The 24,421-nt window shown below is 50.3% G+C and overlaps 1 protein-coding gene across 1 annotated transcript; it reads left to right on the top strand.

Moving 5' to 3' along the window:
- Positions 1-2,680: 2,680 nt before the first annotated feature.
- Positions 2,681-23,036, top strand: ZAP70 (zeta chain of T cell receptor associated protein kinase 70). Its single transcript, XM_065891620.1, has 12 exons — positions 2,681-3,082; positions 3,807-3,967; positions 16,285-16,423; positions 16,523-16,604; positions 16,683-16,729; positions 16,967-17,018; positions 18,033-18,225; positions 18,737-18,943; positions 20,977-21,169; positions 21,261-21,401; positions 21,503-21,615; positions 22,928-23,036. The coding sequence occupies exons 1-12, from the start codon at positions 2,681-2,683 to the stop codon at positions 23,034-23,036; spliced, it is 1,839 nt and encodes a 612-aa protein (XP_065747692.1).
- Positions 23,037-24,421: the final 1,385 nt, after the last annotated feature.

Raw genomic sequence — 24,421 nt, 5'->3', positions numbered from 1 at the left:
TCAGCATTTCCTTCCATTTCAGGCTGAGTAGTATCCCACTGCAGGGATATACCACACTTTATCTATTCATCTGTTGGGAAACATTTGAGTTGTTCCTACATTTTGGCAGTCGTGAATAGAGCTGCTATAAACATTCCTGTGCAGGTGTTTGTGTGAACGTAAGTTTCCATTTCTCTAGGATGAATACCTAGGAGCCCTTCTGACTCTTTTAAAACACTCTTCTGGGATGGTGACCTGCATCTCCAGGTCCCCGATTAATCACCTGCCTGTAACTATCGGGACATCCAAGACCCCCACAGCCCTGGCTCTCCCAACCCCAGCGTTAGACGCTATCTGGTTAGAACGCAGATTCCGGCCCCTCCTCCAGCTGCGCCGATTCAGACCTCACCCGATTCCCGCTCTAGTATCTTCCTCTTGGCTCCAGTGCCCATCCTTGCATGTTCCTGAACGCCCAGGGAAAGGCAGCCTTTCTCAATCCACAAAAGCTTGCTTTGCACCCCCTGCTTACAATTGCTTAAGTAAGAAGGGTACCCAAGGAGCCTTCCTTGAATGCAAAACTATGCCTGGGTGGCCTTAAGTGGGCCCATCTCAGTAGAGAAACGACCAGAAACTGTTAAGGGGAAATAATTTTTTTCAACATTATCTAAAAACTTACAAATACACAGAAAACAGGAACAATTAGTTGTACAAATTATCCACCCCCTCGATTCTACAATGGACATTTTGCTATATTTGCTTTATCACATACGGTTAATCCTCATTAGTATTGGATTCCATATCTGCCAGTTCGCCTACTTGCTAAAATTTCTTTGTAACCACCAAAACCAATGCTCGCTGCGCTTTCACGGTCATTGGAGGGCGTGTGCAGAGTGGTGTGAAATTTGAGTCAACCGATGTGCTGGTTCTTTGAGGTTGAGCAAGGGGATGCTTTGCCTTCTCGATTCAGCTCATACTGTAAACAAGTCTCTTTCTCACAGTCTATTTAGTGCCACATTTTTGTGCTTTACGTCGGTGATTTCACTGTTTAAATGGCCCCCAAGGACAGTGCTGAGGTGCTGTCTAGTGTTCCTAAGTGCAAGAAGGCTGGGCTGTGCCTCACAGAAAAAGTATGTGTTGGGCAAGCTTACAGTTACGGGGCTGCTGGTCAAGAGCTCAATGTTAATGAATCAACAATATAATTATGTAAGTTGTCTTTAAACAGAAGTACATAAAACAAGGTTATGTACTGATCGGTTGATGAAAATATTGTGACCAGAGGCTTCAAGGAACCTGACACTGGATTTCTTCTAGAAGCAATGGCTCAGTACTTCCTAATCCAATACTTTATAGAAATACTGCGAATAGCAAGACTCACCTTTATCAATCTGCTTATCCATCCATCCATCAACGTTATTTTTTGGATGCCTTTCAAAGTAAATTACAGTCATCACTACCCATCACACCTAGATATTTCTGCACGCAGATCACTGACCAGGGTTCAATATTTTATGGTTCCTTTTTTACTGAGGGGCCCAAATACAATAAAATGAACAACTCAAGTTGGTACATTTTCTGAATTTTTTTTTCGTTTTCACATTAATTTAATTTTACGTTCTCTCTGAATTTTGAGCAATTCAGACACCTGTGTAACACAATGCTTCTAGGGTGATGGACATCACCATCACCCTAGAAAGTTGAAGGTGGATAATTTCAGGTTAGATATCTTCCTCACCAGGTATCTATTTATCTATATGTCCTTACTTCCTCCTCCCCATATAGGGTCATACTTTCCAAACCTCATTTTGTTTAATGACTGTATCGCAGTTCACACTGGAGTTAAATCCTAATGTATTTAACCAATCCCCTATTAACGGGTATTCAGATTAGCTTATGCTTTCTAGACACTCGTTCATGAAGGCAGAGGGGGCAGGGCTAAGGGGAATTTCTAAGGTTACTGGGAAAGGGTCAGAGGAAAGAGTCGGGAAGGCTAATGGAGTCAAGGTCCTTTGATGAGCAAAGTTGTTCCAGCTTCCGGGCCCTGGCACTTGCTGTTCCTTCTGCCTGATGTGCTCCCCTCCATGCTTTTTGAGAAGTGGGCTCCTCCTTTTCCTCCGGATCTCAGCTCAAATGCTACCTCCCCAAAGAATGTGACCATCCCAGCTACAGTGGCTTCTTCCCTCTTGATCTCACTCTATTTATTTCCTTTAGAACACTGACCTCAATCTGTAATTATTTTTGTCTCTCCTTGTTTATTGCATCCCCTCTCCCTCAGACTGTTATCTTCAGGAGGGCAGGGATCATGTCTCTTATTCACCCATATCTCCATCCTGAAACACAGTAAGAATTCAACACGTGTTTGGGAGGTGGATGAAGGTTCCAGGTGCTGTTGTGTCGTGGCCAGTGGGGCGCTCCGTACTAGGTCTGAAAAGTCAAAGGCTGGTTTGGGACTCCCCAGTCTGAGTCCCGTAGGCTGGGCCCCCTTTCCAAGTCGACTCCGGCACAAATCAGGCTCTGCACGATCGGCACGCTCAGGTGTGCCGCACGGATGCCCTTTAATGCGGGCTCTCTCCTACTATCTCTGGGTACAATGGACGGGTTCAGGAAGGGAAACCGAGGCCCTGACGTGCCCCCAATCCCGCTCTGAACTCACAGAGTCTGAAGAGGCGCAGGGGCCCGTACCCTGCTCAGGGCAGCGGCGGCGATGCCGGACCCCGCGGCGCACCTGCCCTTCTTCTACGGCAGCATCTCGCGCGCCGAGGCCGAGGAGCACCTGAAGCTGGCGGGCATGGCCGACGGGCTCTTCCTGCTGCGCCACTGCCTGCGCTCTCTGGGCGGCTATGTGCTCTCGCTCGTGCACGACGTGCGCTTCCACCACTTCCCCATCGAGCGCCAGCTCAACGGCACCTACGCTATTGCGGGCGGAAAAGCGCACTGCGGCCCCGCTGAGCTCTGCGAGTTCTATTCGCGCGACCCAGACGGGCTGCCCTGCAACCTGCGCAAGCCGTGCAACCGGCCGTCGGGGCTCGAGCCGCAGCCCGGGGTCTTCGACAGCCTACGAGATGCCATGGTGCGCGACTACGTGCGCCAGACTTGGAAACTAGAGGTGAGAGCGCGGGGCCGAAGGGGCGGGTCTTGGGAGGGCGTGGCCGGAGGGGCGGGCCTTGGGAAGGCGGGGCCGGGAAGGGCGGGCCCTTGGGGCCGAGGGAGCAATGGAACTGGGGGAGAGTGGTGGTCTTCGCTAGCCTGTATTATGCTGTGCTGCGCCCGTTTTAGATGCTGGAGGGTTGGGGCCTGACTGGGGGCGGGCCTGGGAGGATGCCTCGGAGTCAGGGGCCTGAGCGATGCCATGGTGCTTGTCAGAGGCAGATGGCAAAGTGGAGGTCGGGGTAGGTGGAGGTCACGCTGAGTCCGGAGGAGGCGAAGCTTGGGCTGGGAGAGGGGCCTGAGAGGATGGTGGGGGCGGTGCTCTGGGGTAGGTTGGCCGGCAGGGGCGGTGGGTTGTGGTCTTCGACAACATGCAGTGCACCATGGGGCGCGATTACCAGTGTCAGATCTTCAAGCTGGAGGGGAGCTTGGGGCCGGCTAGAAGGCGGGGCCTGGGCCGTGGCCCTGGATGGGCAGGGCCTGGATGGCTTGGGGCGGGACCATAGAGATGAGGGGGCTTGGCTTTCATTAACAGCCTAAATGACTCACCCCCTAGGTGCGCCTGGGTGGGTGGGCTGTCTCATGTGAAAGAGACAATTGGGAGGGTCCAGGAGATGGAAGAGGTGTCCTGTGGCCGCCTACTTGGAGACACAAGTCTTCTCCACCCTCCCGTTCTTCCCTAGGGCGAGGCCCTGGAGCAGGCCATCATCAGCCAGGCCCCTCAGGTGGAGAAGCTCATTGCCACGACGGCTCACGAGCGGATGCCCTGGTACCACAAAAGCCTGACGCGCGAGGAGGCGGAGCGCAAACTCTACTCAGGCTCACAGACGGACGGCAAGTTCCTGTATGTGGGGCTTAGAGCCTGGGGCTGTGGGGTGGTGAGGCTGGGGCAGACCTCAGTGTGCAGGTGGGCGGGGAGGGGTGTGCCTGCGCTCACAAGTGTGAGTGGGTAGTGCTTTTCTGAATGTGCGCAGGGACGTGATATGCGAGAGGGGCAGCAGTGGTGAGGACTTCAGAGTTGGGCGGCTTGGGTTGGAATCCAGCGTCTGCTACTTACCATCTGGGAACGCTGGGCAGCAATCGGAGCTGCCTACTTGGATTTCCTCTCCTGCATTCACCAAATATTTGTTGAACAGTTACCACATGCACTGTTTCGGGCATTGAGGACGTGGCAGTGCACAGGACAGACACAAATCCCCGTCCTTGTGGAGCAGGTAGACAAAGAAGGATGAATCGCTAAAACATAGAGTATGTCAGATGGTGGCAAGTGCTATATATGGAGCTGGGGAGGGGGGCTCCAAGTTGAGCTTAGGTGGCCAGAAAAGGCCTCTCCAATCGGGTGGCTTCTGCGTAAAGAACCGAAGGAGGTGAGAAGTGGGCTGTGAGTGCTCTGGGAGAAGGTGTTCCTGGCAAGAACACAGACCAGGAGGAGGTTCTTGGCATGTTCCAGAATCAGCAAGGAGGCCAGTGTGCTTGGAGCTTAGTAAGTGAGGACTGGAGTGGGAGGGGGAGAAGGCAGGGAGGTGACTTTGGCTTTGACCCTGAGTGAGGTAGGAGCGCTGGGAGAGCGTTGAAGCAACTTCCTCTAACTGCACAGTGGATGATGGTAGTACCTACCCAAGGGTCTCTTATGGGATCGCAGGAATTAATATGTGTAAAGCAATAGTATAGTATCTGGCATATACTAAAAATGCACTAAGGGTTATTTCAAGTGGGTGAATGTGCGTATCTCTGCCTGAGCATGAGCCACAGCTGAACCACGTGGCTGTTCGTGAGTTTGTTATTATGAAAGAGTCTGTCTAAAGCCCCCTGCTGGGGCTGCTGCTTTCTGGTCTGGACATGGGTTCGTTGTATAGCAGATGTTATCCAGATGTCAGCTGAGGCCACTCAGGCCTTGAGATATGGAGAAACTTGGTGCCTGTCTCTTTCCTGTGACCTCAGGAAGTCTAGCATCCTCCCCTTGAGATGTTAATTCTCAAGGGTCTCTGTTCTCATGGTTGCTTCTTGGCCTGACATCCTGCCTGGCTGAATCCTTGCTCTCACCCACCTCCCTGCTGGGCTGTTCCCTCTCCTGGGGCCATCCCACTTGGAGGAACTGACCCCTTTCCCTTGATCTCCCCCACCCATGTGAGGTTTGAGCATGTGTACCAGATTACCTGCAGGTCTCCCACAAGATGCAGGTCCCTCTACAAGACTCTACTGTCAGCTGATAAAATAATTTTTTTTTCACCCTGCCTAACAGATTTAGGCTGTAAATTTAGGCTGTAATTGCATGTTACAGATAATACTCAGCTGCAAGGATGGCTTGTGAACAAATTAAGATAGGTCTGTTTTCTCTAAGAGGGAAACTCAACTTTGCATTTGTATCAGTTAGCTTTTGCTGTGTAACAAGCTGTCCCAAGACTTACTGACTCAAAACAACAGTTTATTACTTCTCATGATTCTGTGAGTCAGCTGAGTAGTCCTTCTGCTTTAGGTCAGCTGGGCTGGGACTGAATAGGTTGGGATGACCATGGCTCTGGCTATTGGCTCAGTGTCACCTGGGCGATAGGGATGAGTAGGCTGCAGTGCTGTCATCATCGAGCAGGCTAGCCTGGACTTGTTCACATGGTGGTGGTTGCAGGGTTCCCAAGAACAGTCAGAGAAGGCAAGTTACAATACACAAGCACTTTTCAAGCCTCTGCTTGTGTAATGTAACTGATGTCCTCTTGGCCAAAGCAAGCCACTTGGCTCAGACCAGAGTCACTGTGGGGAAGGGACTACCCAAGGGAGAATAATTAAGGCAGCCAGTTTTGCAAACAGTCTATCAGAGGATTAGAACAAGGAGGCCATAATGAGGGTGATGGGCGTCTCAAACGTGGGCATTTGGGGCATCTTTCCTTTTGGACTATGAACTGGAAGGCAGAGCCTGCATCTGGTCCTTCTAGAGGGCTCCACCTTCTAGTACCTAGTGATGGCCGGTACTTGTCCAGATGCTTGTCACCTGCTTCATCAGGATGCTACACGCTCCCCCCCTCAAGCATGATGCTCACTAAGACCTTCTCGGCCATTGGTCACACATCTCCCCACGTTCACATCTCACTTGCTCTTGCACAAGTTACCCCAGGTACCTGAGTGTCCAGGGGCTCTCTCCAAGCCGGACACAACGAAGGGGGGTTCTCCACCTTTCCTGTTGGTGCAGCCAATTCTTTCTCCTTGTAGCTGCTTTCTCCTTTGTAACATGTAATTTCATTTTTCTTTCTTTTTACAATCTAGGTTCCCTTCTCTGGTTTCATCTCATGTCCCCAGTTCAGCCTTTCATCACCTCACAGTCTTTGCCTCTCTTTTGTCTCGGTTTTTCTTTCTTTTTCTTTCCTCCCCACCCCTCCCTTCCCCATCTCTCCTTCCTACCTCACACAAACACACGTACTCATAGAGATAATGATTCCACCATTCCAATGGTTTAAAACTTTCTCCCAGATTCCCTAAGGCCCCCGACAATATCAAAAGATTCTGGGGGGAAGGGGTGGAAGAAGTGAGTAGAGGGTGGAGTAGGGGGGGATTCTGAGCCCCATCCCAACTCAGCTTCTTTTTAAAAAATTAATTAATTTTTGGCTGTGCTGGGTCTTCATTGCTGCGTGCGGGCTTTCTCTAGTGGTGGTGAGCAGGGGCTACTCTTCCTTGTGGTGCACGGGCTTCTCATTGTGGTGGCTTCTCTGGTTGTGGAGCATGGGCTCTAGGTGCGTGGGCTTCAGTAGTTGTGGCACGCAGGCTCCAGTAGTTGTGGCTTGGGGGCTCTATAGCGCAGGCTCAGGAGTTGTGGAGCACGGGCTTAGTTGCTCTGCGGCATGTGGGATCTTCCTGGACCAGGGCTCGAACCTGTGTCCCCTGCGTTGGCAAGAGGATTCTTAATCACTGCGCCACCAGGGAAGTCCCCCCAGCTCAGCTTTGACGTGTTTCATATCTTAAGTTTCTATGGAAGATGTTGCTTGACAAACAATTCCACTGCCCAAAGGAAAAGTTTGCAAACTTTCTCCATTAACACAGCAGAGTTTATAACAGGCTTGGAGTTAACCAGTCTGTTGGGATAAGAGGAGTCTCTGGAGAACCAGGGCCAGCGGCTGTAGGTGCTTTGGATATCGAGGTGGCTTGAAGTCTCAGAGGTGGGTAGGACCAGCATTGGCCACAGCAGGCTGAGACTGAGGGAGCTAGGATCTGGGTACAGTATAGAGACTGGGGCTGATGCTGGGGTTCAGAAGCAGTTGGAGCAGTGACATTATGAGGGACAGTGGCTCATGCAGGGAAGTGTCAAGAGACCAGAAGCCACCACCATGAACCAGACTCCTGGAAAATTAGGCAGGGCATGCTTCTGACAGAAGCACTGTAGATTTTTCTTGTGGTTCCTGTTGTCAATAACTGCTTTCTCTGTATGTGGGTAGCTAGGGGCTGAAGGTCAAAGCTGTAGGCGCAGAACCTCTCATGAGGCAGGGGTGAAGGAACATCCCTGATGCATCACGATGCTTGGGACAAGCCCAGGACTGGTCTGGTTCTGTGGCAAGGGTGTGGGTGTGATAGAAAGACACACCACTGTGGCCTGGAATGCTTACCAGTGACCACCGTTCAGAGCTGCTGATGAATGGTTGGAATTATACCTAATGCTGTTTGCTGTCAAAGCTCGCTTCCTTTCTGCATAATTGCAGCATCTGTGGGACTGGTTGATTCAACTTGAAAAGACACTTGAACCCTGGAAAGGGCCTTCAAGAACATATTGTTAATTGTTTCCTAATGGATCACTGACCCCTTTGGGAATTTTAGTGAAGCTGAACCCTTCTCACAATCCCCAAAACATATTTACCCCAAAGATTATGCCTACAGTTATATGAGATCATGGTTGATACTGAACCTCATCTTTGGAGCCCTAAAGTCTGGGTTAGTTCTGTGTTTTCATTTTACATGTGAGGAAACTGAGGCACACGGAGAAGAAGCAACTTGCTGTGGCTGGGCTGGGTGTCAGTCCCATGTAGCAATTAATTGGAGAGTCAGAAATGGATTGGCATCCTGGCTCTACCCCTAATCAACTATGCAGTTTAAGCAAGAGGTGTAGTGTTCTTGAGCCTCAGCTTCCTCCTCTGCAAAATGTGGATAATAATAGGACAAGGTAGGTATCTTGTGGAGGATGCTGCGAAGATTAAATGACAAATGTGTGAAGAATTTAGAACGAGCATCTTAATAAATGGTAGCTCTTATTTTTTTCACTGTTGTCAGGTTCTATATATTATTTTTAAAGTGGAGGGAATTCCCTGGCAGTCCAGTGGTTAGGACTGCATGCTTCCATTGCAGGGGTCGCAGGTTTAATCCCTGGTTGGGGAATTAAGATCCCACAAGTCTCATGGCATAGCCAAAAAAAAAAAAAAAAAAGTGGAGATACAAGTTGATTTCTTAGCCTGTACCTCTAGTTTAAGTTCAGGCTTGAACTACAAGGATGAAGAACTGCCACGACCTGGTGGTTTTTTTGGTAAATAAATTAGAATTTGTGACACTGAAATATATATGGTGACCACACCAGTATAGTAGTCTTTGCCTACGTGGGATTGGTGGCTGCTCTTTTGTGAACTCACATGTCTCTTTCCAAAGACAGTGTATCAGTTAGCCTTTGCTGTAACAAACCACCCTAAACTGTTGTAGCTTAAAATAACATTCATTTATTCAGCCTTGATTCAATGGGTTGGCTATTTGGGCTTAGTTCAGCTGGGTGGTTATTCAGCTGGTTTCTTTTGAGCTCAGTTGTGTGGCCGCAGTCAGCTGAAGGATTGACTGGGCCTTGATGGTCTGGGATGGCCTCACTCACATGTCTGGCAGATGGCAGCCTGGGATGCCTTGATTCTCCTTCATACGGCTTCTCCAGCAGGCTAGTGTGGACTCACTTCCATGGTCGTTGCAGGGCTGCCAGGAGAAGCGAGAAAGGGCAGGCAAACCCCAGTGTCAACCACTTTTCCAGCCTCTCCTTGTGTCCTGTTTGCTAATGTCTTATTGACCAAAGCAAGTCACATGTTCAATCCCTGACTCAGGAGATACAGAACTAGATTCCACTTATTGATGGGAAGGAAGGTCTAATATTGTGCTGTTTTTTTTCGATATTCCACACACGTTTGCTGATGAGTGGCTGAGCATTGAGTTTTTTTATTTTTTTGAATTTTATTTTATTTATTTTTTATACAGCAGGTTCTTATTAGTTATCTATTTTATACATATTAGTGTATACATGTCAATCCCAATCTCCCAGTTCATCCCACCCCCTCCCCCACTTTCCCCCCTTGGTGTCCATACGTTTGTTCTCTACATCTGTGTCTCTATTTCTGCCTTGCAAACCGGTTCATCTGTACTATTTTTCTAGGTTCCACGTATATGTGTTAATATACGATATTTGTTCTTCTCTTTCTGACTTACTTCACTCTGTATGACAGTCTCTGGGTCCATCCACGTCTCTACAAATGGCCCACTTTTGTTCCTTTTTATGGCTGAGTAATATTCCATTGTATATATGTACCACATCTTCCTTATCCATTCTTCTGTCGATAGGCATTTAGGTTGCTTCCGTGACCTGGCTATTGTAAATAGTGCTGCAATGAACATTAGGGAGTATGTGTCTTTTTGAATTATGGTTTTCTCTGGGTATATGCCCAGTAGTGGGATTGCTGGGTCATACGGTAATTCTATTTTTAGTGTTTTAAGGAACCTCCATACTGTTCTCCATAGTGACTGTATCAGTTTACATTCCCACCAACAGTGCAAGAGGGTTCCCTTTTCTCCACACCCTCTCCAGCATTTGTTGTTTGTAACTTTTCTGATGATGCCCATTCTAACTGGTGTGAGGTGTTACCTCATTGTAGTTTGATTTGCATTTCTCTAATAATTAGTGATGTTGAGCAGCTTTTCATGTGCTTTTTGGCCATCTGTATATCTTCTTTGGAGAAGTGTCTATTTAGGTCTTCTGACCATTTTTTGATTGGGTTGTTTGTTTTTTAATATTGAGCTGCATGAGCTGTTTATATATTTTGGAGATTAATCCTTTGCTATTGATTCGTTTGCAAATATTTTCTCCCATTCTGAAGGTTGTCTTTTCATCTTGTTTGTAGTTTCCTTTGACTTGAAAAAGCTTTTAAGCTTCATTAGGTCCCATTTGTTTATTTTTGTTTTTATTTCTATTACTCTAGGAGGTGGATCAAAAAAAATCTTGCTGTGATTTATGTCAAAGAGCGTTCTTCCTATGTTTTCCTCTAAGAGTTTTATAGTGTCCAGTCTTACATTTGGGTCTCCAATCCATTTTGAGTTTATTTTTGTGTATGGTGTTAGGGAGTGTTCTAATTTCATTCTTTTCCATGTAGCTGTCCAGTTTTCCCAGCACCACTTATTGAAGAGACTGTCTTTTTGCCATTGTATATCCTTGCCTCCTTTGTCATAGACTAGTTGACAATAGGTGCGTGGGTTTATCTCTGGGCTTTCTATCCTGTTCCATTGATCTATATTTCCAGTTTTGTGCCAGTACCATATTGTCTTGATTACTGTAGCTTTGTAATATAGTCGGAAGTCAGGGAGTCTGATTCCTCCAGCCCCATTTTTTTCCCCTCAAGGCTGCTTTGGCTATTCAGGGTCTTTTGTGTCTCCATACAAATTTTAATATTTTTTATTCTAGTTCTGTAAAAAATGCCACTGGGAATTTGATAGGGATTGCATTGAATCTGTAGATTGCTTTGGGTAGTATAGTCATTTTCACAATATTGATTCTTCCAATCCAAGAACATGGTATATCTCTCCATCTGTTTGTGTCATCTTTGATTTCTTTCATCAGTGTCTTATAGTTTTCTGAGTACAGGTCTTTAACCTCCTTAGGTAGGTTTATTCCTAGGTATTTTATTCTTTTTGTTGCAATGATGAATGCGATTGTTCCCTTAATTTCTCTTTCTGATCTTTCGTTGTTAGTGTATAGGAATGCAAATGATTTCTGTGCATTAATTTTGTATCCTGCAGCCTTAGCAAATTCATTGTTTAGCTCTAGTAGTTTGCTGGTGGCACCTTTAGGATTCTCTATGTATAGTATCATGTCATCTGCAAACAGTGACAGTTTTACTTCTTCGTTTCCAATTTGTATTCCTTTTATTTCTTTTTCTTCTCTGATTACTGTGGCTAGGACTTCCAAAACTATGTTGAATAATAGCGGTGAGAGTGGACATCCTTGCCTTGTTCCTGATCTTAGAGGAAATGCTTTCAGTTTTTCACCATTGAGAATGATGTTTGCTGTGGGTTTGTCATATATGGCCTTCATTATGTTGAGGTAGGTTACCTCTGTGCCCACTTTCTGGAGAGTTTTTATCATAAATGGGAGTTGAATTTTGTCAAAAGCTTTTTCTGCATCTATTGAGATGATCATATGGTTTTTATCCTTCAGTTGGTTAATATGGTCTATCACATTGATTGATTTGCATATATTGAAGAATCCTTGAGTCCCTGGGATAAATCCCACTTGATCATGGTATATGATTCTTTTAATGTGTTTTTGCATTCTGTTTGCTAGTATTTTGTTCAGGATTTTTGTATCTGTATTCATCAGTGATATTGGTCTTTAATTTTCTTTTTTTGTACTATCTTCGTCTGGTTTTGGTATCAGGGTGATGGTGACCTCATAGAATGAGTCTGGGAGTGTTCCTTCCTCTGCAGTTTTTGGAAGAGTTTGAGAAGGATTTGTGTTAGCTCTTCTGTAAATGTTTGATAGAGTTCACCTGTGAAGCCATCTGGTCCTGGACTTTCGTTTGTTGGAAGATTTTTAATCACAGTTTGAATTTCATTACTTGATTGGTCTGTTCATATTTTCTATTTCTTCCTGCTTCAGTCTTGGAAGGTTATACCTTTCTAAGAATTTGTCCATTTCTTCCAGGTTGTCCATTTTATTGGCATAGAGTTGCTTGTAGTAGTCTCTTAGGATGCTTTGTATTTCTGCAGTGTCTGTTGTAACTTCTCCTTTTTCATTTCTAACTTTATTGATTTGAGTCCTCTCCCTCTTTTTCTTTTTTCTTTTTTTTTTTGCGGTACATGGGCCTCCCACTGCTGCAGCCTCTCCCGTTGCGGAGCACAGGCCCCGAACACGCAGGCCCAGTGGCCATGGCCCACGGGCCCAGCCGCTCCCCGGCATGTGGGATCCTCCCGGACTGGGGCACAAACCCGTGTCCCCCGCATCGGCAGGCGGACTCAACCACTGCGCCACCAGGGAGGCCCTCCCTCTTTTTCTTGATGAGTCTGGCTAAAGGTTTATCAATTTTGTTTATCTTCTCAAAGAACCAGCTTTTAGTTTTATTGATCTTTGCTATTGTTTTTTTGATTCTATTTCACTTATTTCAGCTCTGATCCTTATGATTTCTTTCCTTCTGCTAACTTTGGGTTTTGTTTGTTCTTCTTTCTCTAGTTCCTTTAGGTGTAAGGTTAGATTGTTTATTTGAGATTGTTCTTGTTTCTTGAGGTAGGCTTGTATTGCTATAAACTTCCCTCTTAGAATTGCTTTTGCTGCATCCCATAGGTGTTGGATCATCGTGTTTTCATTGTCATTTGTCTCTAGGTATTTTTTTATTTCCTCTTTGATTTCTTCAGTGATCTCTGGTTATTTAGTAACGTATTGTTTAGCCTCTATGTGTTTGTATTTTTTACGTTTTTTCCCCTGTAATTGATTTCTAATCTCATAGTGTTGTGGTCAGAAAAGATGCTTGATGTGATTTCAATTTTCTTAAATTTACTGAGGCTTGGTTTGTGACCCAAGATGTGATCTATCCTGGAGAATGTTCTATGTGCACTTAGGAAGAAAGTGTAATCAGCTGTTTTTGGATGGAGTGTCCTATAAATATCAATTAAATCTATCTGGTCTATTGTGTCATTTAAAGCTTGTGTTTCCTTATTAATTTTCTGTCTGGATGATCTGTCCATTGGTGTAAGTGAGGTGTTAAAGTCCCCCACTATTATTATGTTACTGTTGATTTCCTCTTTTATAGCTGTTAGCAATTGCCTTATGTATTGAGGTGCTCCTATGTTGGGTGCGTATGTATTTATAATTGTTATATCTTCTTCTTGGATTGATGCCTTCATTATGTAGTGTCTTGCCTTGTCTCTTATAACATTCTTTATGTTAAAGGTTATTTTATCTGATATGAGGATTGGTACTCCAGCTTTCTTTTGATTTCTGTTTGCATGGAATATCTTTTTCCATCCCCTCACTTTCAGTCTGTATGTGTTCCTGGGTCTGAAGTGGGTCACTTGTAGACAGCATATATATGGGTCTTGTCTTTTGTATCCATTCAGTGAGCCTGTGTCTTTTGGTTGAAGCATTTAATCCATTCACCTTTAAGGTAATTATTGATATGTATGTTCCTGTTACCATTTTCTTAATTGTTTCGGGTTTGTTTTTGTAGGTCCTTTTCTTCTCTTGTGTTTCCCACTTAGAGAAGTTCCTTTAGAATTTGTTGTGGAGCTGGTTTGGTGGTGCCTAATTCTCTTAGTTTTTGCTTGCCTGTAAAGCTTTTGATTTCTCTGTCGAATCTGAATGAGATCCTTGCTGGGTAGAGTAATCTTGGCTGTAACAGGTTCTTGCCTTTCATCACTTTAAATATATAATGCCACTCCCTTCTGGCTTGTAGAGTTTCTGCTGAGAAATCAGCTGTTAACCTTATGGGAGTTCCCTTGTATGTTATTTGTCATTTTTCCCTTGCTGCTTTCAATAATTTTTCTTTGTCTTTAATTTTTGTCAGTTTGATTGCTATCTGTCTCAGCATGTTTCTCCTTGGGTTTATCCTGCCTGGGACTCTCTGCGCTTCCTGGACTTAGGTGGCTATTTCGTTTCCCACGTTAGGGAAGTTTTCGACTATAATCTCTTCAAATATTTTCTCGGGTCCTTTCTCTCTCTCTTCTCCTTGTGGGACCCCTATAATGCAAATGTTGTTGCATTTAATGTTGTCCCAGAGGTCTCTTAGGCTATCTTTATTTCTTTTCATTCTTTTTTCTTTATTCTGTTTTGTGGCAGTGAATTCCACCATTCTGTCTTCCAGGTCACTTATCCATTCTTCTGTCTCAGTTATTCTGCTATTGATTCCGTCTAGTGTATTTTTCATTTCAGTTATTGTATTGTTCATCTCTGTTTGTTTGTTCTTTAATTCTTCTAGATCTTTGTTAAACATTTCTTGCATCTTCGCGATCTTTGCCTCCATTCTTTTTTTGAGGTTCTGGATCATCTTCACTATCATTATTCTGAATTCTTTTTCTGGAAGGTTGCCTGTCTTCTCCACTTCATTTAGTTGTTTTTTGGGGTTTTATCTTGTTCCTTCATCTGGTACATAGTCCTCTGCCTTTTCATCTTGTCTGTCTTTCTTTGAATGTGGTTTTCATTCCACAGGCCGCAGAATTGTAGTTCTTCTTGCTTCTGCTCTCTGCCCTCTGGGCATTGAGTTTTTGTTGTCAGTTCAAAACTTAAGGTTTTGACCTTATGAAGTATTTTCACTTCTCAAAAGAAGAGAACTAGTAGTTAGAGACAATCACCTCCAGACCAGCCCACCAGTCTAGTTATGGAAGCTCCTTCCTTTCTGTGGGACATTTGCATTTCTTAGTTTGTTGTGGGATTCTCTTCCTTGCCTTTGGTGCTCCCCCATTGCTCCCCACCCTGTTTCCTATCTCTCCACATGTCCAGGTAGGCTGCCCTGGTCACTATGTCAGCCTTCACTGCATTGTTCTTTGGGGAACTTGCTGTCCGGCAGTGAATGGGATATTCACAGCCACCCCTCCATCCCTCACTCATGTTTTGCCATGGAGATTTAAGGGACATTTCTCTGTCTCTTTGGCCTAAGGAAGGGTTGCAAGGTGGGCTCGTGTCTGTCTTGTTCACCACTGTACTCCTGCCTTTAGAATAATGCCTGGCATGTGGTCAACACTTAGTAAATATTTGTCCAGTGAATTAATATCCATGGGCAGGGCCCAAGCCCTGAGAGTTTACACTCTGATGGTGCCCACCTGTGGGTCATCCCATGGCTATTTCCTGCTGTGCGCTCCCAGCCAGCTCTTGTGTAACTTAGTTCAATCCCCTAGATTATTGGTCTGTTGTCTACAGTGTCCACAGAGCCTGAGACCACCTCCAGAAATAGCTGCCCCTCCCTCGTCCATTAGAAATCTACACTTAACCCTGGAATAGAAACTTGTGCTGGGAACTCAAGACAAAACTATTTTGTGGGAGATGCTGACTAGTTTTACAATAGGATGGGAGGGTGCAGGTGGCCCTAAATTGGTCTGTGTGTGTGTGTGTGTGTGTGCATGTGTGTGTGTGGTTGGACAGGTTCTTACTGCATGAAGGCACCATCTTTTAGGGGCTTAATTCTGATCGATAGACATGGAAGATTTATTTGTTTTGGCAAATTTCCAGAAGAGGACAATCAAGGGTTTCATTCTGTTAAAGGTCATCTGTTATGATAACTGGTGGGTCTCCTGTGATGGCAAGGTGACTTGTCCTGATGTGTACGAAGGTGCCCTGTGATCTAGCCATGGACTTGCACTTGCCTTTATCATTCTATGTATAGAAACAGCTTTGTCTCCCCAAGAGAATGGTCTTAAGTCTGTGTGTCCCCCGTGAGTGGCTCTGTGTCCACCATAGATGAAAAAATATCCCTCCAGGAATCACCAAGTGCCTCCCCGCCCCACACCTGTGGCCAAGTGTCCAACCATGGGTGGTCTGGTATTCAGCCATGGAGGACCAGGTGCCGCCCAGCGTATGGCTAAGTGTTCCCCCCTGAATGGCCAAGTGTGCAGCTGTGGGTGCCTGAGTATCAGGCCCTGCAGGGCTGAATGTCCACCATGGGTGGCCCAGTATTCCCCTGTGGATGGCCACATACCTGCCCTTGGATGACTGTGAACATGGCCATTCACCTCTCTGCTCACCCCGGCACCCCCTCCGCCAGCCCCACGCACGGCCTGTTACCAGTAGGTCTGGAGGTTGAGTGGGGCCTGACCTCAGCTCCCGCAGCCCCTGCCACTTCTCCATGAGGCTCTGGGGTGCAGAGCCCATAGGGCGTGTGTGTGGGAACTGGGGCCTAAGTAGGAGGGCACCACGGGGGAGGGGGCCCGTGTGGTTGTAGGGGTGACACCCCCTCCATCCCCCGCCAGGCTGAGACCCCGGAAGGAGCAGGGCACCTATGCACTGTCTCTGATCTATGGGAAGACTGTGTACCACTACCTCATCAGCCAGGACAAGGCGGGCAAATACTGTATTCCCGAGGGGACCAAGTTTGACACGCTCTGGCAGGTAGGCCGCCCACACACCCTGTTGTGGGGAGAGGCTGTGGCGGGGTGATCAGGCTCCTGGGGAGGAGGGGAGCCCCGGCCCTGACGCTCCTTCCTGCAGCTGGTGGAGTACCTGAAGCTGAAGGCTGACGGGCTCATCTACTGCCTAAAGGAGGCCTGTCCCAACAACAGCGCCAGCTCAGGTGAGCGGGGCAGCGGGGCACAGGGGTGAGCGGGAGACCCCGGCCCCCACCCCCTCACTGTCCCTTCTGCTCCCCCAGAGGCCGCTGCTCCCACACTCCCCGCCCACCCATCCACATTCACCCAGGTGAGTCAGCAGCCCCGTAGACTTGGGGCCTTGGGGATGGAGCTGGGTGGGCAATGGGTCCTGTTCCCAGGGTGGGGCTCCGGGCAGGAGATGGGGGGAGAGTGGGGCTGCCGTGGAACAGAAGAGGGTACCCCCAGCACCATCTCTGGGAGTCCTCAGACGATGTGGGTCTCATGAGAGGGGCTGGATGCCCCCAGCTCTGGCCCTGCTGACCCTTGCTGACCCCATGACCTTTAGCCTCAGAGACGGATCGACACGCTCAACTCAGATGGATACACCCCTGAACCAGGTGAGTCGGCAGAGATGGAGGCGTGTAGGGGTTCGTGTCAGACCAAGAGCAGGGTCCTGGCTGGGCCCTGGGGTGTGTCAGGGGAGGGACATGTGCCAGCCCTGACCTGGGGCGGTGGGCCTGGTTGCCCTGTGCATGCACTGTGCCTGCAGGTGTCCACGTGGGCACATGCATCATGCCCGCCTGTGAGCATGTACCCGGGGGGCATGCTGACATGCAGGGGAGTAGACCTGGCCGTGCCTGGGCCAGCCCGGGTACAGACACACATCTGTTTAGCACCTACTATCTGCCAGTCGTGCCCCAAGCTCACTGAGTGTATGAGCTTTGCTGAATCCTCCCGACAAGCCACATGAGGCGGTCATGGTAATTATTCTCATTTTACAGAAGAGAAAGGAGGGCCGGGAACAGTCATGTCCCGCAGCTAGGCGGTGGTGGAGTCAGGCTCCAGAGCCCAGGTCCCTAAAAGGCACTGTGGCAGATGCTCGTGTGTCTCGTGTGTGGATGTAAGCCTGTGCACGTGTGTGCAGAGAACATACACGGCTGCCTGTGCACAGAGAGGCTCAGCTGCAGCCCTTGTACACATGGCTGCGTGGTGCCTACGCAGACCTGGGCAGGCGTGACACGGGTGCTCACGTGTCAGTGCACGCACACCCATAGGTGTGCACGCTTCAGCTGGCACTATATTGGTTACTTGTGCAGACACGCCTTTGGACCCCCATCACACACCGAGACATGGGTGAGAGTGTACGTGGGTGTCGTGCGTGAGGACGCGTGTGTGTGCACACTCGAGTCCTCTTGGACGTGGCTTCCCAGCTCACCCACAGATGGGACCAGGAGTGCACACAAATGCACACACGCACATGAACACACACGTGTGCCCGTGCATGCTCTGGACGGTGCACCCTGTGCCTTGCGGCGCATGTGCCTGGTGGGCACCGAGGCTGCCCTGCCTGCTCAGTCCCCATCCCTCTCCCTGCTCCTGACTTGGGAGCACACGCCTGTGTGTGTGCCCAGCATGCCTAGCGTCCTCAGAGAAGCCGCGACCAATGCCCATGGACACCAGCGTGTACGAGAGCCCCTACAGCGACCCCGAGGAGCTCAAAAACAAGAAGCTCTTCCTGAAGCGCGAGAACCTCCTCATGGCTGACATAGAACTTGGCTGCGGCAACTTTGGCTCTGTTCGCCAGGGCGTCTACCGCATGCGCAAGTAGGCTGCCCAGCCTTGGCTGGGGAACCGCTGTGGGAGGGGCAGAGGGGGCGCTGCCTCCCAAGGCCGTGGGGGTTGGAGCCAGGATGTGACTTCAGGTTGCCTGGGAAACAGACGCTGGGACAGGAAATTGCCTGCTAGGCGGGGTTACCTGGGGGAGCCCAGGGCAGCACCCGAGAGGGAGTGGGAGGGGCAGGTCTGGGGCAGAGCTGCAGATGCAACAGAGTCCCCCTCGTCCACTCCACCGGCTGGTCATTCGATATAGGCTGGTCACTTGGTACAGGCTGCCCCTGGGGAGGGTGACACTTTGAGCCGGTTCTTTTCAGCAAGGGGCAGTTCCTGGGAGGGGCTTGGCTGTGAGCTGTGAGCTGTGAGCTGCAGGGAGGACTGGGCGGCAAACCACAGCATCTACTACACAAGTCCAGGGAGAGGAGAGGCAGGTCGGGTTGGGATGAGGGGGCCAGGTCAAGCCCGGGCCAGCTCACACGTGTCCCTCTGTGCGTCACGGCAGGAAGCAGATCGACGTGGCCATCAAGGTGTTGAAACAGAACACAGAGAAGGCGGACAAGGATGAGATGATGCGGGAGGCACAGATCATGCACCAGCTGGACAACCCCTACATCGTGCGGCTCATCGGCGTCTGCCAGGCCGAGGCCCTCATGCTGGTGATGGAGATGGCGGGCGGCGGGCCACTGCACAAGTTCCTGCTTGGGAAGAAGTGAGCCTCTGGGCCGGCCAGGTGTTTGGGGCTGGGGGCGTGGGCGGGAATGATCCTGTCCACCCACGGGTGTGTTCCACACTCATTTCCCCACGTTTATAGACACACTTACAGCTGCTGCCCACACTCACGCCCATGACAGATCTGACCCCAGGTTTGACTTTCGGCTCTGCCACTAACTGGTGTGACCCCAGGTGGGTTTCTTAATTCATCTGTGCCTCAGTCTCCTCATTTGTACCACGGGGATGCACAGTATTTACGTCCAGGGGCTCTTGTGAGGGTCAAATGAGTTGATGTCTATCCATAGAAAGTGCTCAGAACGGTGCCTGGCGTTGCTTATAGGAGCTTTGTAAGTATCAGCTCTGTCACAACTGCCACCTCTGTTCTGTCGGCCAGTTCATGACGCACGGGAAGTTGCCGACGGTTGATGGTCTTCAACCTGAAGCAGGGTTGGGAAACTGCAGCCAGGCTTGTCTTGTACAGCCTGCTTTCGCATTTTTTTTTTTTTTTTATACTTTTTTTTTTTTTTTTTTTTTTTTTTTGCGGTACGCGGGCTTCTCACTGCTGTGGCCTCTCCCGCTGCGGAGCACAGGCTCCGGACGCGCAGGCCCAGCGGCCATGGCTCACGGGCCCAGCCGCTCCGCGGCACGTGGGATCCTCCCGGACCGGGGCACGAACCCGCGTCCCCTGCATCGGCAGGCGGACTCCCAACCACTGCGCCACCAGGGAAGCCCTGCTTTCGCATTTTTAAAGGTCTATGGAAAAAACAAAGAGGACTATGTGGCAGAGACCATATGTGTCCAGCAAAGGCTGAAGTATTTACTCTCAGGCCCTGTAGAGAAAAAACTGGCCCATCTCTAACCCAAAGAAATTGGTTTCGTTTGTGTTCCCTCGTGCCTCAAACTCTTACCCTCACGACACGAGGCACATGACCTTGAACCTGAGCTCTTGCTGGAGTGCGTGCCTTCACGGGTCCCAGTTCATGTACTCAGTTATCCCATGGGTGTTCATTGGGCAATTTCTCTGTGACAGGGACCATTACCAGCACTTGGGATTATCAGCGAACAAAGAGACAAAGTTCTCTGCCCTGTATTTTGCCCTGTATTTTATAGTACCATAAAGTATAGAGTATGTTGGAAGGTAAGTACTATGGAAAGGGGGGTTGGGAGTGTCAGGGTAGGAGGTGAGAAGTGAGAAGGTGAGGCAGCCAAGTGCAGCTCTGGGGGAAGAGTGGTCCAGACAGAGGGCACAGCCGGTGCAAAGGTCCTGAGGTGCCTGGTGTGGTAGAGGAACTGTGAGTAGGGCCCCGAGGCTGAAGCAGAGTGAGTGCAGGGGGGTGGGGAGCTGACGTGGGCAGGGAGGTGATGAGGCAGATGGTGCAGGGCCTCGTGGGCCGTGGGGAGGACTTGGACATTTACCCTGAGTGAGGTAGGAGCCCTGGACGCCGTGAGCCAAGGAGGGGCAGGACCTGACTCCAGTGTGGGAAGGACAGACCGTGCCGGGTGAGGGCAGAGGTGGCTGTTCTGGTCCAGGCTGGCCATGATGATGGCTGGGTCAGGGTGGCAGAAGCAGACGTGGAGAGGAGTAGGGGGATTCTGGAGGGATTTTGAAGTCAGGGCTGCCAGGGTTTGCTGATGGATTGGATATTGGGTGTGAGGAAAAGGAGCTGAGGGCAAGGCCAGTGCTTCTGAGTAAATGAAAAGATGGAGAGAGAGGAGTGTGTGTGTGCGTGCATGCATGTGTTTGTACAATCAGGAACTTGGCTTTGTCTTTATTATCTTTGAGATGCCCGTGAGACCCCTGAGGGCACACAGAGGACGCAGGTAAATGAGTGAAGTCTGGGAATCCCAGTATGTGGATGAAATTTAAGGCCTCGAGCCTGGATGAGGGTAGAGGTTTGTGCCTGTTGTGCTCACGCTGTGTCCCCCCGCCCCATGCCTGGCACACAGCAGGTGCCCAATAAGCACCTGTTGAACAGAGGCTCAGCTGGGTCAGAGAAGTGGGCTTTGCCCCTGCCTTCCCCTGCACCCCAGGGAGGAGATCCCCGTCAGCAATGTGGCGGAGCTGCTGCACCAGGTGTCCATGGGCATGAAGTACCTGGAGGAGAAGAACTTTGTGCACCGTGACCTGGCGGCCCGCAACGTCCTTCTGGTCAACCGGCACTACGCCAAGATCAGCGACTTTGGTCTCTCCAAGGCACTGGGTGCTGATGACAGCTACTACACCGTGAGCCCCCGGCCCTGGGGTGCCCAGGTGGAGGAGGCGGTGGTGTGGAGGGTCCCCGAGCCCTGTCCCGGCAGCATCTCCCACCCTCCAGGCTCGCTCGGCGGGGAAGTGGCCGCTCAAGTGGTACGCGCCTGAGTGCATCAACTTCCGCAAGTTCTCCAGCCGCAGTGACGTCTGGGGCTACGGGGTCACCATGTGGGAAGCCTTCTCCTATGGCCAGAAGCCCTACAAGGCAGGTGTGGGGCAGAGGCGGGCGGACAGCTGGGTGGGGAGAGGGGCCGGGGGGGAGGGGCCCTGGTTACTCACATGCGTACTTGGCTCTGGCTTGAGCAGAAGATGAAGGGCCCCGAGGTCATGGCCTTCATCGAGCAGGGCAAGCGGATGGAGTGCCCCCCAGAGTGTCCGCCCGAAATGTACAAGCTCATGAGCGACTGCTGGACCTACAAGTGAGTGCCAGCGGGCAGGAGGGTACCTGGTTGGGTACCTGGCTGAACTGACACCCAGGCCTGGGGCAGGAGGTCGTGGTGACCAATAGTCCGACTAACTCATCCCACCCAGAGACTCACCCAATTCATGGCCTTTCCAACCCTCGGTACCTTTATTCCCCCTGCATGTATGCTCAGCTCTCCAACAGACTGACCCTACAATGCTCCACTGGCCCAGCACCCCAGCACCCTACCTGCGGACACCCACTGCTCCAGCATCTAAAACCTCAGTCTCCCACCAGCCAATGCTCAAATGATCCTGCAACACTCAGACAAGTCAGTACTGTTACCCAAACTATGATACTAATACTCAGGGCATGGGATGATACTCCATTATATAATTCCTGTTTCCCATCAGCCAACATTCACCACCTAATTACCCATTCAGGCCAACACCAAAGCACCCAGATACTCAGTGCCCTCCCACCTCTGTCTGCTCGAAGCCCGGTGCTTGAACACGCCAACTCCTAACACCATCAATACTTCCCCTTCCCATCACACAACAGGCAACATGCACCCAAACAAGCTATTACCCTACACTAATCCTGCAATGCACGGGCATTCCAATATTTGATACCTTTCCTGCCCCAGCATCCATTATTCCACCGGCCAACACCTTCCACACTGATACCCAAACACCCAAGCACTCCACTAAATACACACCCTACTTATGATAAATGAATAAGAAATGATCAGCCCATCCCTTCTCCCCCAAGTATTAACTCAGCCTCTATCAAGAAACAATACGGCAACACCCCAGTACCCAAAGAGGCTAGCATCTAACACCCCAACGCAATACACGGATATTCCACACGCATACCATTAATACCCTGACTCTCCACTAGCTGAACCCATCCTCCATACGCCAATGTTCCTCTCCTTTGCGGGCAGCATACTTGCATCCGTGTGAGCCCATACCCAGCACCCAAATACCCTGGCCAAATACACATGCTCAGTACATCAACATTCAACATCCCAGCTCCCCGTGGTCAACAGTTGTCACCCCTACACTCAGGGAGCTCCCTTCCCTAAGTCTTCGCCAGTCAACACTCAGTATATGGTTCCCCTGCATCCTGGATGTCAGCTCTTCAACTAGGCGATATGGCAACCCCGGAACTGCGGTCCTCTCACACCCAGGAGACGCCTCCATTACCCGATACCCGCCCCCCACCCCAGGCCCACTGCTTCCTGAGCCCCGTGCATGTCCACCCACCAGCTGAAGTTGGGTTCTGGGGGTGTGGTCAGCAGTCTGGATCTCCCCGACCCCTCACAGGTGGGAGGACCGTCCGGACTTCCTGACCGTGGAGCAGCGCATGCGCACCTACTACTACAGCTTGGCAAGCAAGGCCGCGGACCCTGCGGCCGAGGCTGCGTGTGTCTGAGCTCCTGCCTGCCGGCCCCTACGCCCCAGCTTTTCCTCCTGTGTCCTCAGCTCCCTCCCAGGACCTCCAGTCTGGCTGAGCCCAGCTCAGTTTCTCTCCCCTGCACCAGCTGGGCTGTGAGAAGGGGGACAGCTCAGGCCTCCGGCCCACACTGGTCTAGTATTCCCTGCCTGGTCACCTGGCCCCTCTGGCTGGGGTAGGAGGCCGAGACCCAGGCAAGGTGGTCCTGGGCTGGAATCTACTGGGAGGCCCTGAGCTGAGGGGGCGTTGCTTACAGCAAGGACCCTCCTTCCTCTGGGCCCAGAAGGGCAGACTCCTGGAGTTCTCAGGTGGCAAGACCCCAATCATTGGAATAAACGCAGCTTCTCTCTTGTCTGAGATCCCTCATCTTTCTGGGGTGAGGGCGGGGGGACCAGGAAAGGGGCTGGGTCATCGGAAGGGGTCCATGAGAAGTGCCTGATGGTGCAACGTACGGGCATTCCAATATTTGATACAGCTTTTCTCGTGTGGGCCTGGGGGCTGGCTTTCCCGCCCTTGTGCCCCGGGGACATCTTTACCAGCGTGAGGGGCTGCAGCAGGTGAGCGTGGGGACTTAGGGGCCGCGTGCCTGCCGGCCACTCAGCTCCCCGAGCCTCACGGACGGCGTGAGACAGGTGCTGCCGGTGTTCGCGGCGTGTTATCATCACCTGGAGAGAGTTTAACACACGCTGATCCCGCCCCAGCCCGTGCATTTTAACGTCTCTTCAGATGATTCTATCATTCAGCCCCTTCTCAGCTGCCTCCCATTCCTCCCTGGGCCCGGACAGTCACAGCTGGGGATCCTTATCACCTGATGCCCTGAGGGCCGGCTCAGTCCCGCTCAGGAGAAGACCCGGCTCCAAGTGCTGCTTCAGTGTCCCCACATGAACTGGGGTGTTGGAGCACAGAACCCGACAGGTCGGGTGAAGTGGAGCCAGGCCCCTGCATTTCTTTTCCGGACTTGCTCGGCAGCAGTTGGCCCCCATGCCCTGCAATACCTCCTCCTCTTGGCCTGGCCCCAAAGAGCCACGGGCTCCAGGGCGGCCATGCAACCCACTCAGCGCCAGGGAGAGAGGCAAGGAGATTTTCTGCGGCTTCTGAGAAGGTAGATTGTCTTTCTTTTTGTTTGTGGAGCTCTAGAAAGCCTGGGGCTGTTTTGTGGCACTGTGGGGTGGGGTGTGGGGACTGGGGCTTGAGGCCCAGGCTGGTGACGCCCGAGAGGAGACCCCAGAACCTTGGTGATGTGAGTGCGTTGTCGAAACCAGGAAATTGACGTTGGGGTTATTAACTTAGGTACGGACCTTGCTCTGATTTTACCGCTCACGGAGTTTTACTAATTCATGGGTAAGCTTCATGTTAGCGTATCC

This window comes from Phocoena phocoena, chromosome 14, assembly GCF_963924675.1.
Source record: "Phocoena phocoena chromosome 14, mPhoPho1.1, whole genome shotgun sequence".
Lineage (NCBI taxonomy): Eukaryota > Metazoa > Chordata > Mammalia > Artiodactyla > Phocoenidae > Phocoena > Phocoena phocoena.
The sequence above is the reverse complement of the archived record's forward strand: the minus strand, read 5'-3'. Positions and strand labels throughout refer to the sequence as shown.

What these genes read in the sequence shown, in the direction of transcription:
- ZAP70 (XM_065891620.1), top strand. Translation starts at nt 2,681, where the DNA reads ATGCCGGACCCCGCGGCGCACCTGCCCTTCTTCTACGGCAGCATCTCG. An exon ending in AAGTTCCTGCTTGGGAAGAA is followed by an intron (nt 18,944 to 20,976) that starts GTGAGCCTCTGG and finishes CCTGCACCCCAG; the next exon opens with GGAGGAGATCCCCGTCAGCA. An exon ending in AGCGACTGCTGGACCTACAA is followed by an intron (nt 21,616 to 22,927) that starts GTGAGTGCCAGC and finishes GACCCCTCACAG; the next exon opens with GTGGGAGGACCGTCCGGACT.